This window comes from Scyliorhinus torazame, chromosome 13, assembly GCF_047496885.1.
Source record: "Scyliorhinus torazame isolate Kashiwa2021f chromosome 13, sScyTor2.1, whole genome shotgun sequence".
Classification (NCBI taxonomy): Eukaryota; Metazoa; Chordata; class Chondrichthyes; order Carcharhiniformes; family Scyliorhinidae; genus Scyliorhinus; species Scyliorhinus torazame.
This window is the reverse complement of record NC_092719.1, coordinates 26190928-26209685: the sequence shown is the minus strand read 5'-3', so window position 1 is coordinate 26209685 and position 18758 is coordinate 26190928. Positions and strand designations below refer to the sequence as shown.

At 46.2% G+C, this 18758-nt stretch overlaps 1 protein-coding gene across 2 annotated transcripts in view; it reads left to right on the top strand.

Moving 5' to 3' along the window:
* The window catches only part of LOC140387905 (uncharacterized), a 58604-nt gene extending 44925 nt beyond the window's left edge, over positions 1–13679 (top strand). The window contains exons 16-17 of one of the 2 annotated variants that reach the window (XM_072471200.1): positions 3193–3213; positions 8223–13679. In XM_072471200.1, coding sequence (XP_072327301.1) covers positions 3193–3213; positions 8223–9770 — 1569 coding nt within the window. In that variant the 3' untranslated portion in view covers positions 9771–13679. The remainder of the gene's footprint in view (positions 1–3192; positions 3214–8222) is intronic. The other variant, XM_072471201.1, reaches the window with a different exon arrangement.
* Positions 13680–18758: the final 5079 nt, after the last annotated feature.

Sequence of the window (18758 nt, the reverse complement as noted above, 5' to 3'; positions counted from 1 at the left end):
GACTGCGCTTCTACAAGGCGAGGTAAAACACTTGTTTGGCCTCAAACGGGGTGCTCTGCCCAATTCTGAGCACTTTACTTTAGGAAGGATGTGGAAGTTTTAGAGAGGATGGAGAAAGCAGAAAAGGTTTATGAGAAAGATTCCAGGCAGAGGCTTCAATTAAATAGATAAATCAAAGAAAATTGGGCTTGTTCTCTTTAGAGAAGAGAAGGCAGAGAGATTTGATAGAGGAATGCAAAATCATGAGGGGCCTCAATAGACTGGCTAGGCAAAACTGTTCCCTTATATAGAGGATCGCAAACCAGAGGGCACCAATTTATGGTTGTTGGCAAAATAACCAAATTTGACATAAGGAAACATTTTTTTTACACAGTGAGTGGTTAGGATTTGGAATGCATTGTCTGAAAGTCTGCTGGAGGCAGATTCAGTTGTGACTTTCAAAAGGCAATTGGATAAGCTCCTGAAGAAAAAGTATATGAGTTATGGGCAAAAGGGAGGGGAGTAGGCTGGCATGAACTCAATGGGCCAAATGACCTTCTTCTGAGCAACATAGATATACTTAATTAGGGGAAGCTAGATAAGCCCATTTGGAAGAAAGGAATAGAAAGATATACTGACAGGGTTAAGTGAAAAGATGGAAGGGGGCTCATGTGGAGCCCAAACAGAAACACAGACCAGTAAAGCTGAATAGCATGTCTAAATGCTATGGATTCTTAGGGGCGGTACAGTGGTTAGTATGGCGCTGAGGACCCGGGTTCAGTCCCAGCCCCAGGTCACTGTCCGTATGGAGTTTGCATGTTCTCCCAGTGTTTGCGTGGATTTCACCTCCACACCCCAAAGATGTGCAAGTTAGGTGGATTGGCCAAGCTAAATTGCCCCTTAATTGGAAAAAAGAAATAATTGGGTACTCTAAATTTATTTTTTTAAAGCTGCAGATTCAATGCACATTGTATGACATGTGGAATCTGTCCATAATGGTGGTGTGAATTCATCCTTTTCACAATTAATTTCCTTCAGGAAGGTCAAATCACTTAGATCCAGTTTAGCTTTAATATCTCATTTTTGGCTAAAAGGACCTGCGATGAAAAGTGTCTATGTAGCACTGGGTCAATTGAGTGTAAGTGAGGCAAGCCTACATGATCGATGATTGACAATTTTAACTAGCTTTGGTAAGGATTAGAATTCCCCCTTTTAAACCTCACTAGTGCCAAATTTTTAATTGTTGTAAGGGCTCAATGTGAAACCAATTTCAGACATTCTCCTTCCAGTTGTCAAGAGGCCAAATGGGTTGAAAATTGAGCCTGATCAATTTCGCTCAGAGGCTGATGTAGTTTACAAAATAAGTCACAATGGAACATTAAAATGCACTTTTCTGGATTTTGCAATTGGGAGTTGGAAGCAACTCCCAAACCCACTACCATCCAGAAGGACAAGGGGATCAGTAACATGGGAACACCACCATCTGGGAGTTCCCCTCCAAGCAACTTATCATCCTGCCTTGAAAACATATCACCATTCCTTCACTGTGGCTGGGTCAAAATCCTAACAGCACTGTGGGTATACCTACACCATATGGACTTTAGTTGTTTAAAATGATAGCTCACCACCACCTTATCAAGGACAATTCTCTTTCCAAGGGCCGATGCAGACTCGATGGGCCGAATGGCCTCCTTCTGCAATGTAAATATTATGATCTAATTGGGATGGGCAATAAACACTGGCCAAGCTGGTGACGCCCACAAACCATGAATGAATTTTTAAAAAGTTAATTGAATGTTTTTAAACAGCTGCATTTCAATAATAAATACGTAGCAGGTAATTCCATCATAGGATCTTCTCCAGTTATTTACTTTTGTTAAATAGACAATGACTTATTTGCATATGGCAAGTGTTGAGCACCCATTTCAGGCACCCATTTTACCAATAGGTGAAGCTCTTCTGGTGTGCAATGAACTTGCCCTGCCTCACCATATTGGATGCTTAGGTATCCCTTTTGCACTTGAAAAATGGGCACAGCTTTACACATTTGTAGGCAAATTGGTTTTAGAACAAAAAGTATTTTCATGGACTTTGCTTCTGCTTTAGTTAGTTCCAGGTGTGTTATTGCAGTTTCGCTCATTTGATTTAAGATTCTAATACACAAGGGGACTTGGCACATTGCGTCTAGCTTATTTGAAAACAACAATTAGAAAGTACTGTGGAGTTGGGGGAGAATGGACTTTATCTTTGTGGTGTCACTCCACCACATGGTAACAGTGGGTATCACTTCACCACAGACCACATGATACCTAAGGGTAGCTGGGCATCAGTCACCCACAAAGAATATGGTAACTGAGAATAAATGTCCATAGCCTGCCTAGGAGTTGAAAACATCTCTCTTGGTATCTTCAATGAACTGGTTCACCTCAAATTCCTGTGAATGATACGTGGCTAAATCATTAACACAATTAAAGTAATAGAACATAGAACATTACAGCGCAGTACAGGCCCTTCGGCCCTCGATGTTGCGCCGACCTGTGAAACCACTCTAAAGCCCATCTACACTATTCCCTTATCGTCCATATGTCTATCCAATGACCATTTGAATGCCCTTAGTGTTGGCGAGTCCACTACTGTTGCAGGCAGGGCAGTCCACGCCCTTACTACTCTCTGAGTAAAGAACCTACCTCTGACATCTGTCCTATATCTATCTCCCCTCAATTTAAAGCTATGTCCCCTCGTGCTAGAAAGTCGGTTAGTGGTCACTATAAAGCAGCATCCAATAATTTGACACAAACCAGTCAAGTTAACCATGAGTAGATGGAATCACTGAATCCTAACTACACAGGTTAACTAGATACGGATGGAAAATGATCTGAGAATTATACTTTGTGGTGATTGTCCCTTTAAAGGCAACACAGCAGAGTATGGGTCACATGACCTGCGTTGTCTTTAAAGGGACAATCACCGCAACTTTCTCTGGTATGAATTAATGATCAGCTCACGTTTCAGTGGCGTATGGTAGCTTTAAGGCTAAAAGGCCTGCAGGTCACTTAAGTAAGCTACTCCACAGGTGGTGGCAAAACACCACACTTAATGTTTGCATGTGACCATTCAAATGTTTGCCAACATTTTTTAAGGTGTGACAGTCTCTGGGAAGAAAATCTGACTAAATTTCTCTCTCTCCTTCCTGCCTCATTTTGCTGTTCTCAGAGGTTAAAGTGGTTCCAGCTGGTGAGTGTGTGGGATCGTTGTGTGTATTCTACTTTCTGCCTTTCCAGTGGATTCAAATTTACAACAAGCTGATCAATTTAGGGACTGTCTCACCAAATCCAGTGGGGCTGTGAGTTTGAATCTGGAGACTGTCCATTACCCAGGGCCACCCCTGTCTCCAGGGATTGAAACTGTTCAATTCTCCTTTGACTCAGTGGATGGACACCGCACAACACTCCAGTTTATACTGTTTTTGAATTATCTTCTCTGACAAAATTATAAATAGGCCAAGTGAATCTAGGATAAGAATACTACTCCACAAGGTAATGAATGTTTAGAAGGGATAGCCCCCATGGAAGTGATCAATTTTAGAACGAATTGGTGAGAAAGTTAATTGAAATGTTGTTTTTGGAAAAATATTTTATTGAGGCATTTATATTATACATTTGAAAACGATGGACAACCACACACCCAAAACCAGCCAACATGGCTTACAAAACAACACCCATAAATTCCCCCCCCCCCCCCCATCCTTGTCCAACCCCCCCCCCCCCCCCCCCCCCCCCCGCTGACAGCTTAGTTCCTACCCAAGAAGTTGACAAACGGCTGCTACCTCCGGGCAAACCCGTCCATCGAGCCCCTCAGGGCGAACTTAATTTTCTCAAGCTTGAGAAACCCTGCCATGTCACTCACCCATACCCCTCCGAGTCCCTCCAGGCTAGCAAGATCTGACTCCAGGCTACGAGGGAAGCAAAGGCCAAGACATCAGCCTCTCTCGCCCCCTGGATTCCCGGGTCTTCTGACACACCAAAAATCGCCACCTTTAGACTGGGAACACCCTTACTTTCAGAACCTCCGACATAAAGTCGGCAAACCCCTGCCAGAATCCCCCAAGTTTCGGACAGGCCCAAAACATATGGACATGGTTCGCGGGACTACCCGCACACACCTATCTTCCACCCCTTCAAAAAACCTGCTCAGCTGGGCAACAGTCATGTGTGCCCTGTGGGCCACCTTAAATTGTATCCGGCTAAGCTTGGCGCATGACGAGGACACGTTAACTCTTCTCAGGGAATCCTCCCACAATACAGCCTTCAGCTCCCTACCCAACCCTTCCTCCCATTTCCGCTTCACCTATCGGGGTTCCCTCCCATTCCATCAGTTCCTTATAGATTTCCGATACCTTCCGTCCCCAACTCCTGCTTTCGGCACCACCTTATCTTGTAACCCCTGAGGCGGCAGGTGCGGAAAGGTCGATACCTGCTTTCACACAAAGTCCCTTACCTGTAAGTAACGGAACCCATTCCCACCAAGCAGCTCAAATTCCTCCTCCAAAGCCCCCGTCTATAAACAAATCCCCGAACTACTCGACCCCCGCCCGCTGCCACCCCCGAAACCTCCTATCCAGACCCCCAGAGCAAACCGGTGGTTGCCACATATCGGTGCCTTAACCAACTCCCCTCCAGCCCCATGTGCTATCGCCAAGGTCCCCACACCCTCTGGGCCGCCACTACCGGGCATGAGGAGTACCTGGCCGGCGAGAATGGCAGAGGTGCCGTTAAAAGTGCCTCCAAATTAGTGTCCCGACATGAGTACGCCTCCATCCGCTCCTATACCGACCCCCTCCCCCACTCCCCATTTCCTGACCATTACAATATTCGCCACCCAGTAGCAATTTATTAAGTTCGGGAGATCCGACCAACAACAGATTGTCCGCATAAAGCAAGACCCTATGTTCCACCCACCCCCACGCACTATCCCCTGCCAGTCCCTTGACATTCTCAACTCCATCGCCAATGGCTGTAGTGAAGGCAAAGAGCAATGGGGAGAGTGGACATCCCTGCCTCATCCCCCGATACAGTCTAAAATAGTCAGAACACACCCGGTTACACCACACGCATGCCACCGGTGCCTGGTACAGCAACCGGACCCAGTCCACAAATTCCCGTCCAAACCCAAAGCGCCTCAGAACCTCCCACAGATAATCCCACTCCCACTTCCGATTGAAGGCCTTTCCCGCGTCCATAACCTCCACATCCCTTCCCTCGGGGGCATCATTATCACATTTAATAATCTCCTAATATTTGCCGCCAGATGCCTCCCCTTCACAAACCCGGTCTGTTCTTCCCCTATCATCTCTGGCACACTGTCCTCAATTCTCGAGGCCAAGATCTTGGCCAATAACTTGGCTTCCACATGTAATAGTGAGATCGACCTATAAGACCCACACTGCTCCGGATCGTTATCCCGTTTTAAAATCAGGGAGACCTGCGATAGCATCAAGGGGAGCACCCCCCACTCCCTCGCGTCATTGTTCGCCCTCACCAACAAGGGCCCCAGGACCCCCGAGAACTTTTTACAGAACTCCACTGGATATCCATCTGGGCCCGGGGCCTTGCCCGACTGCATCGCCTCCAACCCCTTCATCACTTCTACCAGCTCAATGGGGGCTCCCAGGCCCCAAACCAGGTCTTCCTCCACCCTCGGGAACTGCAGCCCCCTCCGAAGACCACCTCATCCCTTCCTACTCATACAGCCTGCTGCAAAAATCCCAAAACACCCCATTCACCCCCACCGGGTACAAATCCAAGTTCTCCCCTCTGTCCTTCACTTTCCCGGTCTCCCTCGCTGCCTCATGCTGCCTCAATTGATGCGCCAACATCCTGCTTGCCTTCTCCCTGTACTTGTAAGCCACTGCCCTCGCCCGCCTCAGCTGCCCAACTGCTTTCCCCATGGATAAAAGCCCAAACTCCATCTGCAGCTTCTGCCGCTCCTTCAACAGCCCCGCCTATAGGTTTACCGAAAACCTCCTGTCCGACTGCAAGATCTCCTCCACTGGCCTCTCCATCTCCACACGCTCTGCCTTCTCCCATATCGAGATAAACTCTCCCCTCACTACTGCCTTCACTACCTCCCACAACAGCACCCTGTACGCCCGGTCCACTTTCAATGGTCGGTCAAATGCCCTCTCTCCCAGCAACTTCTTGAACATCCGAGCCACGGACATGCCAGCATCTGCACCCTCGCTGCCCTCCAGCAGCCCTAAGATCCTCAAATTCTGCCTGCAGGACCGATTCTCCAAGTTCTCCACCTTCTCCTGCAGCCGCCTCTGATTATCCCGCATCACCCCTAACTCTGCCGCCATCGAGGCAAACTGTTCCTTGTGCTCCCCTACCGTCTCCTCCATCTTCTGGATCGCCTGGCTCTGGGCCTCCAGCCTCATTTCCAGGCAGTCGATCTCCGCCTTTATCAAGTCCACCACCCTAGCCAGGTCCTCCAAATTCTCCCTCCTCTGCTGGATGAACTTCTCATTCAGGAAGCCCACCAGCTGCTCCGTCGACCATTGAGAGAGTAGGGCCGATCCCTGACCCTTCGCCATCTCCTCCTGTGTCACAGGCACCACTCCAACTCGCTCCAACTGCTCCTTTCTTTTTAGACCACTTCTGATCCACGAATCCATCCACCGGTGGGACACTCTTCTTCCACCTCTCCTGCGCCCTTTTCGATGAACACATCCACCCATTAGCTGGGGAAAAGGTCCAAAGATACCACCGTGAGCATCCAAAAGGCATGTCACAGGAGCATTATTCAGCAAGGCTTGATACCAAGTCACAAAAGTTGATATTTGAAACAGCTGACCAAAAGCCAGGTGAAAGAGGTAGGTTTTAAGGAGCGTCTTAAAGGAAGAAAGAGAGCTAAAGAATCAGAGCGAGAAAGAATTCCAGAGTTTAGAGCCAAGTCTGCATAGCCACCAACAGTGGAGCAATTTAAAATCAGGAAGCACAAGGTTCCAGAATAGATGATCACAGGCATACCAAAGGGTGCTGGGGTTGGATGAGATTACAGGGATAGCAAGAAGCCAGCCCATGGAGAGACTTGGAAACAAGGATGAGAATATTAAAATCAAGGTGTTGTTGAATCAGGAGCCAATATAGTTCAGCAAGCCCAGGGGTGATGGGTGAATGGGATTTGATGCATGTAGGGCCATGGGTAGCAGAGTTTTGGATGATATCAAGTTTGCTCTATTGTTTTCAAGGTAAAAGCATATTGATGGAGCAGTGTAGAGGAACCTAGGCTCTGTACCTCGTCCATGCAATGTCTGCCATGGGAGCTTTTGATAGGGCAGTGCTGAGGGAGCTTTACTCTGTATCTAATCTATGCTGTACATGATCAGAGAGTACTATGCATGCCAGAGCTGAGGAAGTTTTACTCTGAGTCTAACGTGACTATGACAGTGGTCCATATACTTGTAAATTTCCAAGATATGGGGCGTCATTCTCCGACCCCCCGCCGGGTCGGAGAATGGCCGTTGGCCGCCGTGAATCCCGCCCCCGCCCCCGCCGAAGTCTCCGCTCCCGGAGATTGGGCGGGGGCGGGAATCCGGCCGCGCCGGTTGGCGGGACCCCCCGCTGGATTCTCCGGCCCGGATGGGCCGAAGTCCCGCCCAGGAATTGCCTGTCCCGCCGACGTAAATCAAACCTGGTATTTACCGGCGGGACCAGGCGGCGTGGGCGGGCTCCGGGGTCCTGGGGGGGGCGCGGGGCGATCTGACCCCGGGGGGTGCCTCCACGGTGGCCTGGCCCGCGATCGGGGCCCACCGATCCGCGGGCGGGCCTGTGCCGTGGGGGCACTCTTTCCCTTCCGCCTCCGCTACGGCCTCCACCATGGCGGAGGCGGAAGAGACTCTCCCCACTGCGCATGCGCGGGAAACTGACAGCGGCCGCTGACCCGCCGTTGGGGGAGAATTTCGCCCATGAACTTTAAAATTACCAAAGACAAAAAGCTGCAGAAAAATAAAGGCCGGAATTCTTTGGCTGTTCACGCTGGTGGGATTCTCTGGTCCGGCCAGCAGCGCACCCCCTCCCGCGGGATTCTGGAAGTGTGGGGTGGCTTCAATGGGAATTCCCATTGACAGTGGCGGGAGCAGAAAATCCTGCTGCCAGTGAATTGCGTGCCGAGAAACATGCGGCTGAAGAAGCATATTCAAAATCTTTCTCACTTCCCTTCTTTACTTTTTTTCTGTAATTCAGGTTAACACCAGCAAACCAGAACAATCCTACAATAATCTGGCCTATATAAATGAGGGGTTCAGTGATTGCAATGAAGAATCAAACAATGGCAATGCCACTTGGGATCAGCGGAGAATCTCAAGAGAACTGCTTGATGCTGCACCAGTTCAAGAGCCAGAATGTGCCATAAAACCCATCCTGACTAATGGAAAACCTGTGCAAATCCCTGACTGCAAGTCCATGTGCATCAAAGCTGATGTAATGTCAAAAGATATTTTTACTGATACTGGAAATCGATGTTCAGAATGTAAGAATGAGGACCAAAATTGCCCATTAGGAGTTAACCTGCAACTGTCAGGCACGACTGGCTTGGATGAGAGGCCACAATGTGAAAATAAGGAAGAGCCATTTCAATTCACAAAGGAAACAGTGCAGGATGCAGCTGTGCACTCAGGCACAATGCCAGGAGAAATAAAGGTCTCAACATCCCCAGGAAAACAAGACTGGAAAACAAACACGGCAGAAGAACAAAAGCATTCAGTGTCCACAGCAGGAGGATTAGAGAGGCTAGTGACTGCAGATGGACAAATGCAATCAATATCTGAAGCAGAACAAGAAAATCCAGTGGCCCTGTCAAGAGGACAAGAGCACATAGCATGTTCAAAAAGAAAAGGTGCAGCAAATTCAGTAGCAAACACAGAGCATGCAACAAATGCAGAGCAGCCAGCAACAGCAGAGTACCCATCAGGTGCAAAACAGCCAGCGACAGAAGTAGCAGTGGAGCATTCAGTGGAAGTATTTTATCCTGCATCCATGGAACATCCAGTGGCAGAAGAAAATTTAGCAGTTGAGCATCTAGTGGAAGCAGAGAAACCAGTGGCATTAGTGTCTCCAGCATTGACAGAGGTTTCAGTGACAGTGCAGCACCAATTGGAAATGGAGAACCCAATGGAAATGGGGAATCAAAAGCAGACCGAGGAAGGAGAAATGGCAGTCGGATATCCAGCAGCCACAGAGTATTCAGTGACAGAAGGAGTAGTTATACACTGTCCAACAACAGGAGTGACCATAGAGGTCCTGGAGGGAGCAGTGGTGAGAGTGGAAGCCACAGCAGCAAGAAAAACATCTGTAGAAACTTCAGTGGTGGTCACAGAGGTGCTAGCAGTGGCAGGAGTGGTCACAAAATGTCCAGTAGCAGATGTGGGCATAGAGAGGCTAGTGGCAGGGGAACTGGACATTGAGGGCCAGTCAGTCATACAAATGGCTGCAGAGAATCCAGCAACAGGAGAATCAAGCTTATGGGGGCCAGAGAGAGAAACACTGGCAGAAGGTCAAATGGAAGCCAGAGAAAGCCCATCAGCAGGAGAAGAGGCCCAAAAGGTGGTCAACATTGGTTCAGCAGCAGGAGAAATTTGTCCAGATGTTACTGGGCATCCAGGAGCTGGAATAGCCACAGAATATTCAGTGGCTGCAGAGGGCTCAACAGCCACAGATTACTCAACAGATGCTGCAGGAGGTGAAAGTTCTGTAACTCCAATGCAAAGCACTGCAAACATGGTTGTGCTTTAGAGAACATTGTACACCGCCACCTCAGCCCACCCCTATTCGGCTGATACGTTTGAGTAAAATGTGCAAAATTCTCACCATTTGCAGTGTGACAATTTCTTGCCTTTAACCCTCAGACTTCAGAGAAGCATGAAATAGCCATCTCTTAAAAATCTTCTACTGTTCACCTGACCTGTATTCTGGCAGTTTTAGTACTGTTGAAAGGTCTGTTTTCACCCATATTACAAAAGGCTCACTGTATTTCTGCAGCCAAAACGGAGGAATAGCTCCTGAAAATTATTATTTTTAATGAGAAGGAAGGATATGCCATGATTAGAACCTACAGCACTTTGATCAGCTTCTGAAAGAAAATGTTTGTATTTAAGTTGTTCTTGGATTGTGGTCATTGCTGCTAGGGCCAGTATTTATTGCCCATCCATGGTTGTTCTCGGGATGGTGGTAAGCCATCTTCTTGAATTGCTGCAGTCTGTGCAGTGAAGGTGCTCCCGCAATGTTATCTGCAAAGGAGTTCTAGGATTTTGAAATAGTGACAACGAACAACAGTGATATATTTGTGTGTCAGGTTGGTGTGTAAAGGAGGGTCTTGGAGATGATGATGTTCCTGTGCATCTATTGCCCTGTCCTTTCAGGTAGTGTTTAGTAGGTGGTGGCAAAGAAGCCTTGGAGGATTGCAGTATTGCATCCAGGGGATAATGCACACAGCGGACAATGCTGGAGGGGTGTAAGGGGTCCTGATCAAACGGATTGTTATGACCTGGATTGTGTCAATTTTCTTGATTATTGAAGTTGGATTAATATTTCAAATTTGACCCTTTTATTAGAACTAGGAGGAATAAACCTACCTGAAATATGACCCTGTTATGCATTTCCAACCTTTTCTGATTTTTAGTGATTATGTTTATTCTCCCATCTCATGATTTAAGGTTTGAACTATATGTCAGATTTAAAATCACAAGGTGGTTTCACCAGATTAGAAATGCATTCTTATAAAGTTGGGGGCACAAAATCTTTAAGACAGTGGCCAAGGCACAAATCTTTTAAGACAGTGGCCAAGACTAAGAAAATTTTACTGGCTTAATCTTTCCCTAACATTCCCATCATTGCTGTACCCCAAAACATAGATGTAAGAGTACATGGCTTAATTTTTGGGGCAAGGTTAGATTTAAATCAAACTTTAAGTACCGTAGTCGTATTAATAGGCTTTTGGCCTAATTTAAGTTGAAACCAAGGACTTCTGCATTGTCTGTGAGCAACTTCTTGACACTCAAAGCTTATGTCTGCACTCCTATAACTAACTTTAACATAGTAATACATCCCAAACCATTTAACAGGATAGATTGTCAAACAAAATTTGACACCAATCCACATTTGACACCAATCCAGATAAGGAGCTATTAGGACAGGTGAGCAAAAGCTTGGTCAAAGAGGTACATGTTAAGGAGCATCTTAGAGGGATAGAGGGGTTTCCAGAAATTAGGACCAAAGCAGCTGAAGACACAATCGTCAAGTGTAGTGAAGAAAATCAGGGGTACACAAGAGGCCAGAATTGGAGTAATACAAAGATCTTGGAGAGCTGTGGGGCTGAAGGAGGTTACAGACATAGAGAGAGGTGATACCTTAGGAAAATCGGAAAACCGAGCACTTGAGTGTTCATCAGTTACTGAGAAGGCTTCAGAACCTAGTGTGAACTGTGATTTAGTTGGTGGTACTTTCACCTGTCAGAAGATTGTGGTAGCCCAAGAGTGGTGCCCTCCATATTAAACACCATTTGGAAGCACTGAGGGTGGCAAGGGCACAATATTAACTCCAGGTGGGGGACTTCAATGTCCATCACCAAGAGTGGCTCGGTAGCATCACTACTGACCGAGTCTTTGTCCTAAAGGACATAACTGCTAGACTGGGTCTGTGGCAGGTGGTGAGGGAACCAACAAGAGGGAAAAATATACTTGACCTCATCCTCAACAGATGCACCTGGTAATGTGATGGTATGGCCATCACATAGTCCTTGTGGAGACAAAGTCCTGTCTTCACATTGGGAAGCTTAGATCTCACCATGTGATGTGGCACTATCACTGTGCTAAATGGGATAGATTTCAAACAGATTTAACAACTCAAGACTGGGCAACCATATGGCGCTGTGGGCCATCAGCAGCAATAGAACTGTACTCAACCACAATCTGTAACCTCATGGCCTGGCACATACCTCACTCTACTATCACCACCAGCTAGAGGATCAACCCTGGTCCAATGAAGAGTGCAGCAGGGCAGGCTAGGAGCAGCATCAGGCATACCTAAAAATGACACGTCAACCTGATGAAGCTACAACACAGGATTACTTACAAGTCAAACAGCATAAGCAGCAAGAGATAACCAGATCTAGGAAACGGATCAGATCAAAGTCCTGCAACATCCAGTCGTTAATGCTGGTCGACAATTAAATAACTCACCGGAGGAGGAGGCTCATATCCTCATCCTGGGGGTTACCATTGACCAACACGGAACTGGACTAGCCATATAAATACCATGACTACAAGAACAAATCAGAGGATAGGAATCCTGTGGCTAGTAACTCCTCCTGACTCCCCAAAGCCTATCCACCTACAAGTCAGGAGTGTATTGGAATACTCCCCACTCGCCTGGATGAGTGCAGTTCCAACAACACTCGAGAAGCTTGACACTGTTGAGGACAATGCAATCCGCTTGATTGGCACCCATCCACAAACAATCACTCCTTAACCACCAACGCATGGTGGCAGCAGTCTGCACCATCTACAAGATGCGCTAGAGCAACTCACCAAGACTCCTCAGGCAGCACTTTCCAAACCCACAACCTCCACCATCCAAGGGAGAAGACACATGGGAACATCACCACCTGAAATTTCCTCTCCAAACCATTCAAAAATCTGACTTGGAAATATATTGCCGCTCCTTCATTGTCACTGGGTCAAAATCTTGGAACTCCCTCCCTAACAGCATTGTGTACCTACACATGGACTGCAGTGGTTCAAGAAAGCAGTTCACCGCCATCTTCTCAAGGGCAACTAGGGATGGGCCATAAACACTAGCCTAGCCAGCGATACCCACATCCCATGAATGAATAAAAAAATGCAGCCCTTCAGATGAGTCGTTAAACCAATGTCCTTTCAGGTGGATGTTAAAAGTCCCATGGCACAAATTTGAAGAAATGCAGGGGAGGTTTTCCTGGTGTCCTGACCAATTCTTGCATCTCAATCAATATCACACAAATAGATTACCTTTCATTATCACAGTGCTGTTGCTTGCTGTGGGTAATTAGGCATTTCCTGTAAATTACTAGATTAGCTTCAAAAGCTTTGGGACATTGTACGGTCATGAAAGGTGTTTTGTAAATGCAACACTTCAGTCAGCAGAAAGTTGCATGAATCAGAATAAAATACATTTTCCAGGAATTACAAGTGATTCATCAAATCCTCACATTACTGCATCTTGCAACTTGGGCTGTGATGAAAGGTCCTGGATGAAATATTAATCTTATTTTTCTCTTTCACTTGCTGATCAACCTGGTGCGAATTTTGAAGCACTTTATATTTTTAAGAGTTCCTGTTTTTGTTTTGATTTGATCATTGCTGGGTTTCGTCTTCAGATTAAAACTAGTTACTAATTCAGAAGATTTTATTGGGTTTGATGGAGAAAGAGGAGCAAGCAGAAGCATGTATATTCAGTGAGAGAAATAAACTTACAATGTTGAAAGAAATAACCGAAGATCATTTTACAATACAGGAACATAAATGTAACTAACTCATCAAATTGTTTACAAAGGAACAACTCTGGATACTTCAGCAATCCTACTCCACAATGATTTAAAACTAGAACCTGGCAAAATTAACAAATACTTAATGCATTCTTGTCATTAATAAAATCAGTTGATATTGTCTGTGCTAACATTCATTTGTTCATTCATTTCAAATGTGACAGGAATGTCATAAGAACATATTACGTGTTTTGCCACAAATAGCACTGCTAGTAATTTCTCAGCTATAGCATGAAGCTATTCCTGAGTTTTGTTCTTCTTGCATCCCCTGAACAATGCCTAAGCTTATGTGTAGACGAGCAAGATTAAGTAAATTAAATATATTCAGTCTAGTATGGCATGATGCCATTTACAATCAAATTGAAAATGTTGAGGAAACAATTGTGTTTTAAAAAAGAAGAAATATTGCTGGGCTGGCCCAATTTAATAAGGTAAACACCAAAAGCTATGCTCTGATAATGGGTTTTACTGTACTTGTACTTACAATGGTGAACGTAGTCATTAAATTCCACCCCAAATTCACATTAGATACTATGAATTCAGCTTCATGACAACTTGCATGTGCTTTTATAGGGTATGGCTACTACTTTTTGTTTCAACCTTTGTTAGAATGTGCTCCAGAGCTTTTATCCTTAGGCTCTGTGTCCATGTTCTAGATTCCTCAGTCAAAGGAAACAATCTCTCAGTACCCTCGCTATCAAACCCCTTCAGCACCTTGTATGTTTTAGGTTTTAGTGAGATCATCTCCCATTCTTTGAAACTCCAGAGGAGGTTCAATTTATTCAGCTTCTCAACATTGCACAACCTTCTCATCCCACACACAATTCTCCAGGTGTCTCCTCAAAATCCAATACAAACTTATCAAGATTTCCTTATACTTGTACCCAATTCCTTTCAACAAAAATTAACATGCCAAATGCCTTCCTATTTACTTGCTCTACCTACATGCTAACTTCCTGAATTCCTTGTACAAGTACACCCAAGTCTCTCTTAACAGTAACATTTAAAAGATTTTCATTGTTTAAAAATATAAAAATGTTCTATTCTTACGACCAGAAGTGAATAACCTCACACTTCTACATGATACTCCCACCTGCCACCAGGTTGCCACGGGCACAATCAAATGGCCATGTCACGCCTGATTTGGTGACGTGGCAAGACCGTTAAATCTTGCAAGAGGCTTCGCAAGAGATTTGCGATGCACAGAACGCCTCACGTTAGATCTCACGAGATGCCGCGATCTGGATCTCGCCCTTGCGTGGCGAGTTCCAGATTTACTTATTTAAGTAAGTTATTAGGCTTAAATATGTCAGTGCCCAATTCTCCCAAGGTCCAGGAACGAAAGCCCGCACCTGGGATACCTCACCATGGGGTCGTTTAGCACTGGTCCACACAAATGTGGACCAGGTGTAATGGCACCTGGGGGGCCTCCCAGGCCATTGCAGACCCCCCCGGGTGGTTGGGCCCTGGGCAGGATGGTACGCTGGCACTCCCACTGGCATGCAGGCACCTTGGCACTGCCAGCCTGGCACGTTGGCAGTGGCACATTGGCAGTGGCACCTGCCAGGTTGCCCGTGTCAGGGATCAGATTTGGTTCCCTGCACTTAAGAGGGGGGGAACCCAAGGACCCCTCAGTGGTAAGTTGGGGCATTGGTGGGTGGGTGGGGGGGGTCGGAGGCTGCGGTGCGTAGTTCCGGAGGGTGGGGTCGAGAGATCGGGACGGCATTTAAATATGGCGCCCCAATCTCTTCCTGCACTGACAAGCTGAGTTTGTCAGCGCAGGAAATGAGGTAAGAGAAGCCTTGGCAAGGCGTTCCTGACTGAGGCCAAAAAAAAGATTCCCGTTTGATAGCAGAGTCATTGAGAAAGACCCCGCTATACACACCCAAAACTGGACTCTGCTTTTTGGGCATTAAATCACTTCCTAAATATCTTTGCAACCATAGGTAGAATTTACAGTGCAGAAGGAGGTCATTCGGCATATCGAGTCTGCACTGGCCCTTGGAAAGAGCACCCCACTCAAGCCCACACCTCCAACCCATCCCCGTAACCCAGTCACCCCACCTAACTTGTTTTGGACACTAGGGGCAATTTAGCATGGCCAATCCACCTAACCTGCTCATCTTTGGATTGTGGGAGGAAACCAGACCACCCGGAGGAAACCCACGCATACACTGGGAGAACGTACAGACTCCATACAGACAGTAACCCAAGTGGGAATGGAACTTGTGACCCTGGAGCTGTGAAACCACTGTACTAACCACTGTGCTGCCATTTCATGTCGTTCTCAGAACCTATATTTCCACTTAACTTTGTATTGTCCACAAACCTAGATGAAGAGACTTTGAGGTGAGTGCAGCATACATAGCCTACCTGCCTTAGCACTGCGCCGCTCCTGTTGTGCTGAGCGCCACTCTGCTGGGGCAGTGCAGCTTGTTCCCTCTAGTTCCATGCCAAGCTGGTCTATGTGGATAGCACTGTGCTGTGGGACCCATATACCCTCCACTCCAATGGACCAAAGTTTGACCGGCCTTGGAATACGAGGTGAGGGGGGCACTGATGAAGGTGAGGGGGAATGCGAGGTGAGGGGGGCACTGATGAAGACGAGGGGGAATGCAAGGTGAGGGGGGGCACCAATGAAGACAAGAGGGGAAATATGGAAGGAGGGATGTGTAGGGGGAGGAAGTAGGATGAGGAGGCACGAGGCAGGTAGGGGTAAAAGGAGGTAGATGAGGAGAACTAAGAAAGGCAGAGGGAAGACTGAATGGACGGAAGATGGTTGCCAAAGAGGCTGCACAAGGCGCTTACAAACAAGGGGTCAAAGGGATACAGCATCGTGTACTGGGAGGGGATGCTTGCAGACTCCCTGTGGAACTTGGGTGCCTTGCAGGTGATAGGTTCGGGGAGGGTGAGTCTGTCCACCACAGCAACCACTGAATCCAGAACCTCTGCAGGGGTGGTTGCTGGGGGATAAGTAAATATTTGCATATCCAAATAATTAATGGGTGAAGTGCTTTGACATCGTCCTGAAATAGATTTTCATAATTTTTAGCCAATTCAACATAAACAAGAGTTAGCACAGCTTCCATTTTAATGGCATAATATATACATATTCTGTAAAATCACAATGGTAAAATTAGCAATGAGGTTCTAATACATCACCTCCTTGATCATTCCTCATGCAAGTTTAAACTCTCAGACCCAAGAGAGCTGAAAGTCCAATTTTCAGTCAGTGACAAAGCATCAAGGATTTGGGACGGGACCCAGTTATGCTGCGATTCCACCCCATTTTATGCTCATCCTTTAAATTCTGTTGTGTGGGACTGTGAGCAGTTCTCCTCAACAAAAGGTTGTGTCTGAAGGAGTTTCTGGGCTACTACGGAAATGTCATCCTTCATGCTTTCTTTAGGCCTCAATAGAACATGCATCATTTGAGAGTTGGTGTGAGGCCCATTGAAGTCCTGAAATCTTGACTATGAAAAAATAATCAAAACCATCTCTGACCTTCCCAGAGAAGCTAGCTCCTTCACATGGAGCAGAAGATGTGAAGGACAGCAGCTTCTTTATGACATCACTAGACCTTTTTGCCACTGGAATGCCACTGCACCAATCTGACATTCCAGCTGCCAATTTGGAAAAAGTGCCCTGCAGTGGCGATGTGTTCATACTGACCGTGTAAATGGCCCCTTTCCCTGGATATAGGGAGTCCTCTGCACCTGTGGTGGTGGACCAGACCGCTAGGAATTTCACGGCCTTGGCTTTTGTGTAGGCAGGCTGTACCAACATGTACTGCAAAGCTGTCCCCACCAACTCCTGTTCCATGCATGTGCATACACACATGCATTCCACTGGATGGCAATAAAAAGTGGGAATCCAGGGTAATTTCTCCCCTGTCAAACATGGATAAATTGAGGTTAATTAAAATAGTCCACTAGCATTCTGGCTGAAAACTGCTAATTCATTACAGATCAGAAATCAAACATGTAACCTTATGTTTGTAATGGTTCAGTATCTATTTAGAGGGTGAATTTATCTTATGAGCCACCAGGAAGCCCCCAATCTTGATTCCAGAACTTAGTGCAAGTAATCACATCCTTTAGGAATGATAGTTACACTTCTACACACAAAACAGCAGATCATTTTCACTTAATTGCACTTGCGATGTTTTATATAAGGAACAATTTAAGCCTATACACTGGCCAACCTTTGTATCTGATGATTGAGCATAGATTCTCAGCAAGCTTTCCAGATGATAGCATGAGTGTAAACACTTTCTAAGTGTTGTATAAGAGAGTGTGAGTGAAAACACCCAATGAGCTGTATGCAAGGCAGCACAAGTGTAAGAAATGACACTCAGCAGCTCAACACTCAAAAGACTTCGTAAAAAAAACTAGTGCAAGCACAGTCAGCACCTTGAATAAGAGACCATGAGTGCAAACAGTTATCAAAGCTTGAACAACGAAAGTTGAGTACAAGCATTATTTAAGTTTTGTATAACAATGGGACTTGGGAGAAGGAGCACTCACTCAAAGTGTAAAACTCCTATTCGGTAGAAGATGTAATTGGTACACCTGGCTCTGAACCAATTAAAAAACTGCCTATGAACTGACCACAGTGGTAAAAACAGTTACCAGCTGCAAAACAATCCAGCACAGGGATTCCCACTTTCAGCCATCCTTTATCCTCATCTTCAAAGGTTTTGCACATTCATCCTAGGACAGGTAACTTGCTTGACTACACTTCCCGATAACTGGATGGAGTTTGATTCAAATTCACCTCCACAAGCCTGAAGGCATGCAACACAGCAGCTATTTGTAATAACAGTCTCCTGAAGATATCAATTAAAGGGTTCAAGAGGTTTCTTATTCCAATGAAAATGTTCAGCAGGAATATCATGATGGGCTGCAGAAGACTGTTGAACAAGGCTGCCAGGAATGGCTTCAGTAGATGATCGCCGATTACCACCAAGAGTCCCACCAACAGGACCTGGAAGATTGACCGACATAAGAAATTCACTAACTCAATGAAAAACAAAGTGACCATGTTCACCAGGATCTTTACCATCGCAAACAGATTTCTCCAACACTGCCGAATTGCATCATCAGACCTGAAAGAGTAATAGAGCAAGCTGTAAGCAGCTTGTTTATATCTACCGACACTTATTCTATTTGTATATTAAAAGGAATGGGGGGGAAGGCCTG